We start from the raw sequence: 9,506 nt of genomic DNA on the forward strand, positions 1-9,506 counted from the left end.
GATTGTAATATAGATTTGAATTGTATTAATTTAATATAAATTTTTCTTATGTAACATTGGAGATTTTAAATCTTGTATGTATTCTGTAGATGTTTCAAAGCAGCTATAGCTTGAGAATTCCATTCCTGCAGTTCTAAGAATCTGCTGGAAAGCCTTCTTGTTTCCAAAAAGTTAGCTAGCAGAACTGCTAGTGTCATTTGGTGATGTCTCTGAGGCTCTGTTTCATGTGCTTTATGCATCCGTAGTATGCAATGAAAATACAATCTACACACCTCAGATAGAAAAATGTCTTAGATCTAAGAGCTTTAACATTTATGAAGGATTTAATTAATAAAATATCTAAGCATCTGATTTTTGTCCCTCTTGGAAGCTGACAGCTCGTGCAGCTGAAAGACAACTCAATGATATAAGAAAAGAAAACGCTCATAACAGACAAAAGTAAGTGCAGTCCTGATCTGATTCTAAACAAATGTAATGTGACACTGGAGGACATTTTGGATTTGTGCAATTCAGTGTTTTCTAGACCTGTGTTAACCAGTGGTAATTGTGATAAGGTAGAAAGTGCACAGCATTCCATCGTAGCTCTGAAAGACAGACAGTTGAGGATTCCTGTAATAATGCCATGCAAGAAAATATGAACTGTGTGAGGTATTGAATTAGTTCATGAAAGAAGCAGAATGTAGTACTAGGACTCTGAGGTTTTGGTGACACTGTTTTTCTAATATGTATGAATTAACCAGAAGTCATGATTAGCAAATGATCTTGCAACTTGCAGTTCAGAAGTTAGTACTGACCTAAAGGCTTAGGTGGTGGAAGGGAACTTTTGGAAGTACAATTAAAGTAACACCTGAAGCATAGAGTGCTCATGAGAGCATTGCTGTGCTAGCACTTGTGGTATCTAACATGCTATTGAACTTCTGAATTCCAGATTAAATACAGTAGCATAATGAAATTTGAGGAATTACTAAATTCAGAGTTCTGTGACATCCCTTGTTTATTTAGAGAATGTGTCTGTCTGTTGAGCACTTACAGTAGGAAAGTTGAAGTAAGCAGTGCAGGCTGCTAACGTTCTTGCACTTTCTTTGTTTATTTACAGATTAACTGAAGCAGAATTTAAACTTGACCTTTTAGAAAAAGATCCTTATGCTCTTGATGTTCCAGTTAGACCATTCAGAGGTACAGTATCGAATTGTAAAATAGACCCTAATAGTTCTGAATTCTGGTTCTGTTTCCTGCGCTGACACACATCTAATTGTTTCAAACCTATCTTGGCCACATGTGTGTACAAATAAGTCATGTCAAAAAAAAAAAAGTCATAAGTTGCTGTAGGTAATAGTGAAACTAAGAGTGTTGGCAGCGTCGATGAGAGTAGATGGAAATGTGACACATACAGTAACTGGAACGCAGTTCTCATTTCACTTATTGAATTTAGTTTTAAAGTTCACTTGAGAAGTTAAGTAATTAATACAGCTTGCTAAACTGAGTATTGTGAACTTGAGTATTTTGTTTTAACTGTTCCAGAGCATTCCCCATATGGACCCTCACCAATGGGCCGGCCTTCATCTGAAACAAGAGCTTTTCTTTCCCCTCCAACTTTATTGGAGGGTCCTTTAAGGCTTTCACCTATGCTTCCAGGTGCAGGAGGAGGAAGAGGTACAATTCTTAAACTTGAAAACCTGTCTGTTCTGGATTTCTCTCTCCTCTGCTATAAATCTGTCACACCTTTTCCTCTTACTGGTGACAAATGCATTAAAACAACCAATTCAGTATAAACAGACAAACTCTTCCTGTTTTTCATCTTGCTTCTAAATCTGTATAACATACACCAGTACAATGGAAATTTTTGTTGGTTTGAGTTAGTCAGTGGATTCACTTCACAAACACAAATTGAGAAGAGAGGCAACCTTGGTCTTATTTCTTGGACAAATGCAGTTCTGCTGAAATAACTTCTGATGTTAAATTAAATGAGTCAGTTAGATTTCTGCATTAAAAATACAGATGCTTTCATCTCATTTGTACATTCGTTTAAAGAGAGAGAAGGAAAGTGGAGGTACCTACATTCTCAACATTTTATTGAGAGTCATGAAAAATGATTCTGTAGGAAGTTACTGATTCTTCTCCCTTTAGTTTTGAAGTTTGAGTCTTATCCCTAGTGCTGAAAGAGAACAGGATGGCTGTGTACAGGGAGTAGAATGTATCAGTTGAGAAGTAGGTGGAGGAAACGCAAGGTGTCTTGGGTCATAAGGGAAGGAAACATGACTCCTTCATGTTTATTTTTTTTAATGGAAACAATGTAGGTGAATTCTAGTATGGAATTCAGCATCTGTTGCAGGTCATGAAGAAGCTACTATATAACTTAGTACTGCTATGAGATCTTTTGGCAACTTAATGGGAAATATGTCAAAATATTTATAGGGATTTCAATAATCAACATTGATTTTTAACAACTAGCATTGTCTATTTATGTAATTTCATTCTCCATAAATAATAGATGGTTCCATCTGAAAGTTGATTCATGTTCTAAGAGGAAAAAAAAAAAGCTGAGGTTGAATGTTCAACCATAGCTATACTACAAACAACAAAAATTACAGGTTTGACAACTTCTACTTGAATAGAAGCAGTAAGTAATGCAATTTAGATGTCATGCAAATCTTCAAATTCTAGCTCAGATTTTACTGGTGAGTAAGGTGAAAACTGGATTTCAAAGTGGAGTCTTAGCAAAGAAGGTAACTATGCAAAAGAATAACTGTGGTTCATTTTGCAATAGAGCACTAATAAAACTTGGATAGATAAAACAAACGATGTGTGTAGTTGATGTAACTGCAGTAATTATAGTGTAATTATAGTGCTCATCTCACTTTGTGCAGGGTAGAAAATGGCTTTGAATTCTAGGTTGAATTTCGGAGTAGAGAAGGATACCAGAATTGTGTATTTTGTTAATCTTCAGAACAAGTCTTACCTGAAAGAAAACTACAAACCTGAAGTCACTCATTGTCACAATTTCTCTTCCAACTTATATGTTGACCTGGTCTTTTCTGTTTGTTTTTTTTTTTTTTCTTATAATAGAGACAATGAGAATAGTGTTGGATATAATATGAATGGATATTTTTAATGAGGATATTAACTTTGAGTGATAATTTTTAAATTGATGAGCTGTTATTTTAGTGCTGAAAATAACACCATGAAGGCAGCAGTTTCTTTGAATTAACAAGTACTCTTAGAAATTATTTTTAAAAAAATCAGGTAGTGTAGATTACACTTCTCTTGAACTAGGATATTTTCCTTCCAAACAAACCTTTAAAGGCTCCTTGTAAATCATCATCAGCGAACAGCTGGAGTTTCCTGTGGACTCTTGCTCCTCTTGTATCTTGAAAGTGCTGACATTTCGTGATACATTCCATTGTTTTCAGACTTAATGAAGAAAGACATAATGGAAGGTTTAAAAACATGAGTTTTAGCTGTCTGATTTGTTCAATTAGGATCTAGAGGACCAGGATCGACTGTCATGTATGAAGGCAGCAATGAACGAGGAGACATGAGTTCTGATAGATTAACTGATCCCCACAGACCACCATCAGATACTGGATCCCTGTCTCCTCCCTGGGACAGAGAACGCAGAATAATTCTGCCTCCATCAGGTACAGAAATCTGCTTAGCTACTGAAAGAATGGAATTACTGACTTGTAGTGTATATATTTAAGTATTTTTTGCTTGTATTAAAGAAACAAAGATACTACAATTTTAAAAATGAACATTTAAAAAAAAAAAGAGGGTATAGAACAATTGTCAGTTGCAGCAAGATATTATAGTTGTATATAAGCCTCATCAACTGCATCTGAGCTTGATCATGAAACTCAAAGTTTGTTCTGGATGAACAAACTGTATCTGGCAAATTTCCTATTTGCTAGATCTCAGCTACTTACAGGATAATGCAGAGGTACTCCTGTTTTCCTGTCCAGACCTGTGTTCTTACCCAGCCTTGCTCTGAATCTTGCTGCTGCAGCTTGCCTTGTAGCTGCATAATAACTAAATTCAGTGCAAGTATGTTGGAAACGTGTTAAGGCACTATGAAATGTAATGGGAAATGTCACTCTTAGATTAGTGTGATTTAAAATAAACAATAGATCATTTGTATATTGGCCTTCATTGATACTGAATCTAAGATTGCTTTCCCACCCTGTTTAATAGTCACTTTGACTATGTACAAGAGCATAAGATAGCCAGAGAGTTTTGCTGGTGTAAAATTGTATGAAACACTGACCTGTTTGGTGATATTTTTTTTTTCCACCGATAGGTGAGCCTTATACTGATTCAGTTCTTCCTCCTCGAAGACAAGAAAGATTTTTCCCTAATCCTCCAAATACTGGAAGACTTTCTGGACCAGCAGAGCTGCGGACTTACAGTATGCAGTCTTTTGAGAAGACAGGTGGGAATTACTTTACCTGGCTTCTATGGTACAGTCAACTGGAGAATCTCAGTATAGGATGACTGTACTGAGCCATAGGAGGGATTAGCAATAACAGTCTCTCCTGAGTGCATGGTTCTTTGGCAGTTTGTAGTCTACTTAATGGAAACAGTGGATAACATTTGGGTAACGTTGCTGCCAACATCTAGCAGCTCATTAAGCTTGTGAATGTTGCTCTTTAGAGACATATAATTTCATCAGACTTAAGCATTTGTAAAAATACACCCATCATCTGATCTCAGAAGAGCAACATCTCACAGTAGTGGAATCCAGGCTCCAACTCTAAAGTGAATTGACTACAAATTCTCAGCAAGCTAACATGCCTTTTCTTAAGATGAGATGTCTAACTACAGAAGCTTAACTTAAGGCAGATATCTGGAGAGCAAGACACTTGTCAGAAGGGTTGGAGTTTTGACAGTTTGAGAGCAACTTAACAGGGATTTAAAACAGAAAGTGTTATGCAGCTTGAGTGTCAAGGAATGAATATGCTCTGCATGGCTTAAAAAAATGTTTCAGGTTGTTAAGTAACAGCTTCTCTAACACAGGCAAAGCCTGCTTGAAATGACGTGATGCTGTTGCTCTTTATGTTTTAGTGCAGTAATTCCCAGCCTGGGGAAACAGGGGTTATAGAGTAGGACTTTCAGCTGAAGTGGGAGTTGCCAAAGGAATAAGGTATGAGAAGGGAGAAATGCAGCTGCTGTGGTAACCTCTAGGAAAATGCATGTGTAACTTCTGAGGAAAAAAACCAAAAACTTCATCTGTATACAAAAACCTTTGGTAAAAGCTGCAGCCTGGAAATATTCATGTGCAAACTGTGCGCAGGTTGGTGAAAATGCTGAAGCGCAGATTTTGTGTTCCTTGGTTGTCTTTCAGTCTGCTTGCAGAGTAGGTGCTTGGTACAGCCCTATGTTTAATTGTCTTGCTTGTATCTTCTGAGTTAAGAAAAAAACTGGGGGGGGGTCAGCACTGAGTAATTTGTTTAACTTCTGCATACAGATGGGCAAACATCTTCAGAAAATAGCCCGCTAACAGAACCAACTGGAAATGAGATGAAAGATCATTCTAATCTTAGCGTAAGTAGCTAAACAGAAACTTGATTTAAAATATAACAAAAAATATATAGAAGAAAATAGTCTGTAATACTCAGTAGCATATTGCACTGTGCAGTCCAAGTTATAAAAATTGTATGTGGACTTTTATCACAGTATTCACTGTCATGTGAGTTAATTTGGAGATGTTACTAGCATAATCAGTGCTGAAAATTAATTAAAACCTGAAAAGTGAAACTATAATCAAGGTGATGGTCAGTGCACCAAAGTAGCCTTGCTCAGGATTATGCTGCTTAGAACTGGTTTATGGCTTGTGTGACAGTCCACGTCAAAGTGGACCTGATGAGATTTAAGATGTTCTCTGACCTTTTCCCTAAGCTATCTTCCCTGTTTTAATGTGTTACAGAACTCTCTCCCTGATCAGCTGCTGGCATCTGAAAGTGAAGCAGTCAGCTCAGGGTTTGCTCCTCCACCTTTCCCTCCAGTCAGACCTCCAATGATGCCTATGGATCCCCGAGGACCCTTCATGAGACGACCCCCTTTTCCTCCCCCTCCCCCTGCTGGCATCTACGGACCACGTGAATGTTTTCCAGTACGAGACATGGGGCTTCCACGCCCTCCACTGCCAAGTATGTAACTCCTGTTAGCATTTACTTCAGGCTAATGAACGTGAGTGGTTTATTGCCTGTTCATTCAGTTTTAATATGCACAAACCACTTCTCAGTTTGTCTAACTTTCTGGTTATGGGGGTAGTGTATATTTACTTCTTCAGAGCTGCTCACTGTGGTAGTGTTTTTTCACTAATATTACCTTTGGAAAAGAGCATACAATGTTCAGCAGCTGAAAGGTTCCTTTTCTCAGGTAGAAATACAAGTAGTTGTGAAGCTGCATCAGACATAAATCATAGAGCTTCATCATTCTTTAGTTGTAAGGTATGCTAATGTCCATACAAAGGCATGCATTTGTGACACACCTGTTAATTGTTTCACTTCCATTCACTTCCATAGTTTCCATCTTTGGAACAAGATGCAGGTATCAGATTGAAGGGCTTCTTTCTGCCTCTTGCTGTTCACAGATTAAGCTGTTAAGGAAGTAATCTCTATCTTCCACAGCACCTTTACAGTATGACAGCCAGGGGCTACCAGATCAAATTTCACATTAAACTGAAGGTAGTGGTGGCAGCAGCAGCAGCCCATTAGCAGACACTAACTGCTGTTGCCACAAGCCTGGCACCAGATCACAGTTGAGGAAAGTGGGTATTTTGTCCTTTCCTTTCCTAGAGTATTTGTCTCAGTGGAGCACATCATCATCTTAGATGGTTCCGCCTTGTGACTTCTAATTGGATAGGCCATTGTGAACAGAAAGGTTCATGGGGTAGAAGGAGCAGGTGAGGATTTGCTGGTGTGGCTGGTATTAACTGGACTACTTTCCTTGTCTCACAGTGAGAAATCCATTTCCCATGAGATCCTTTCCTCACTATCCACCTCAGCGACCTGAATTCTTGCGTCCACCCCCACCTCCTGAAAACAGAATCGAGTCACCTCAGTCAAATACATCGGCCACAGAACAACCAGAACCACAACAAGAGACTTGACAGGTGTTTGAGCACCGTGCCAAACCATTTCTCTGCTCTTCTAATGGCATTTCTCTTACATTAAGTAACTGCTGTTACTTAAGTATAAATAAACTACTTTGCTCAAATTGAAGCTTAATAGAAAATTTTCAGGATAGTATTTTGTAAATAGAGAACAAAATATAACTACAAATATTGTGAATAAGTGATTTCCATTGTACAGTAGTCACTTTAAATTAAATATTTCTAATTTGGGTGATCTCTTCAGAGGTATATAAAATTAAATAATGTGAATTATTTTAAAAGTGCAGCTGCTTTGTCCTTGTTTAGCTGTACAGGGAAGCTTTGCATGCTAAAACTGATGCTTGCTCAATGAATAGAATGTGAAAAAAAATAAATAAAATGTAAAGATGATGAAATTAAATAAATACTTGTGTAGTACCATGTTAACAGGAAAGTTTTAGGGAAGGGAAGAAGAACCCAACTACGTACATACTCTGTTAATGACTTGTAGTTGAGAAAGCTTCACAGAATGGCAGATGCCAGCGTCTTACCACTGTGGCACAAAGGAAAGGAAATGTGAAACAACTCTTATCACCATTGAAAACTGCTAGCATAAGGTATGTTTCATTGCAGGTGTTCTGATTTTGTAAGGCAAGATGCTGTGAAAGCAAGGAGTTACCATGTTAAAACTGTATGTGATACTTCAGCATCACCAGACAATTGTTGTTAGATGCGTGGCCACGGTAAACAGCAGCTGAAGTCCTAGTTAGTATTTTTTGTTTTCTTTTTTTCTGTCCCAGCATGAATTCAGTTTAACAGTGTTCTAACACTAACAAGGGACAAACAAACAAAAGCACTCCCCAAGCTTACAGTCTTCATTCTTTCAACTCTGCACGGGTGGAGAGCCATCAGCATTTATCAACCAAGTAGCCATACAGCATGGTAGGAGACTTCTGTAACCATGTAATATTACAGATAATTGAAAGAGCAAAGAAAGATAAAATTCCTTTCTTGCCTGGAAAGAGCACAGAAGCAAGTATAACCAACATACTTTGCAAAGGGAAGCAACAAAAGTTGTCAAGAACATGCTGCTAAGACAAACGTGCATTTAAAAGAAACCCAAACATAATTGTTTTAGGGGCTAGAAAAAGGTTTTAGAATTGTGTCCATACACACTTTGTAGTGAGTGTTAAGTTTCACCAAAAAAAAAAAAAAAAAAAAAAAGCAGAACTGAAGAACACAAGAAAAGTGGCATCTCTGTTTCTTGCCCCATGGTAGTGATTGTTAGAGCAGCCAAAGCAGCCTTCCTGCAACCAGGGCACAGATTCTCATTGAGGTGACAGGCTTTATCAGAACAGAGCCTTGCTCCATATTTACCTGCTGTCATACAGTCTAAAGGCCCCTGCTAGAAGCTGCTGGCTCTTGTCAGTTGGTGTTGTTAAGGCTCTAACACACTTCAACTTGAAAACCATGTAATTACAGTGCAGTCATCTGGTAAGGAACCCTTTAAAAAACAGAAAAACTGTTTTTAGCTAAGGCTCCACTTAGAGTAGCAGCAGTGGGCAGCAAGCTGCCATTCCCCCATTCTCCACACGTGCACACACACAGAAAACAGTTTTTAATGTTAACCAAGTCTGTACACTTGCTCTACTCTCACAAGCTACCACACCCCATAATTAGAAGTTTCCAGAAAGCTCCAGCACACTTTTTTTTGTAACTGCTTGCTTAGATCAAGTCTGCAAAGTGAGCTTTTCTTTCTGTAACACTCCTGCTCTTAACCTTATTTCCCCATAGGCTTATTTTGGCTGCAGAACTGCCCCATGGCTCCTCCTTGCTATTTCTTTATTCTTTCTAATTTAGTCAAAGGCATTTAGATAAGCCCTTTATTTAAGCTACTGGCCAATGAAAACTGGCAGCAGGCACTTTAAAGGTTCGTGTGTTGAAATCTTTAACTGCTGTTTAGCTTAGTTCAGCTGTTGCATCACTTTTAGCCATGATTTGCTTTCCAGAGGCTCTAAGTTGGCCTGTGGGACTTAACCAGGCCCCTAAAAGCAGCTGTCCAGCTTATACATCCACCTTTGCATCAGCCCTAAGAACAGCCAGAAGCACCAACTGTCAGCCAATAACCCCATGTGTAGAAAATAGCCGAAGTCACCGAGGCCCTTAATGTTGGTAATACTGCCAACAGAACAAACTTTTTTTTAAATCCCAAAAGTACTTGTAAGTGTAGCTCCATTATCTGAACAGATGCAGAGCCAAATATTTGTTTTAGCTTATAATTAACTGTCTTCAAAATACAATTGTTCCTCCACCAAAACAGTGGACTCCATGCCCACAATGGCAGGGAGCCGCAGGCAAAATGAAAGCTAACTGGACTAAAGATAATACAGAACAGGCATGGCTTGGAGCATCCTGC

The 9,506-nt window shown here is 38.3% G+C and overlaps 1 protein-coding gene across 3 annotated transcripts in view; it reads left to right on the top strand.

The window, feature by feature from the left end:
- MIA2 (MIA SH3 domain ER export factor 2) overlaps window positions 1-7,836 on the top strand; it is a 28,152-nt gene extending 20,316 nt beyond the window's left edge. The window contains exons 22-29 of one of the 3 annotated variants that reach the window (XM_048950053.1): window positions 371-438; window positions 1,097-1,176; window positions 1,522-1,653; window positions 3,480-3,638; window positions 4,295-4,426; window positions 5,462-5,538; window positions 5,921-6,143; window positions 6,957-7,836. In XM_048950053.1, the coding sequence (XP_048806010.1) occupies window positions 371-438; window positions 1,097-1,176; window positions 1,522-1,653; window positions 3,480-3,638; window positions 4,295-4,426; window positions 5,462-5,538; window positions 5,921-6,143; window positions 6,957-7,108 (1,023 nt within the window). In that variant the 3' untranslated portion in view covers window positions 7,109-7,836. The remainder of the gene's footprint in view (window positions 1-370; window positions 439-1,096; window positions 1,177-1,521; window positions 1,654-3,479; window positions 3,639-4,294; window positions 4,427-5,461; window positions 5,539-5,920; window positions 6,144-6,956) is intronic. The other 2 variants (XM_048950056.1, XM_048950054.1) reach the window with 2 other exon arrangements.
- The last annotated feature ends 1,670 nt before the right edge of the window (window positions 7,837-9,506 follow it).

Source organism: Lagopus muta, chromosome 6, assembly GCF_023343835.1.
Source record: "Lagopus muta isolate bLagMut1 chromosome 6, bLagMut1 primary, whole genome shotgun sequence".
In the NCBI taxonomy this organism is placed as follows: domain Eukaryota; kingdom Metazoa; phylum Chordata; class Aves; order Galliformes; family Phasianidae; genus Lagopus; species Lagopus muta.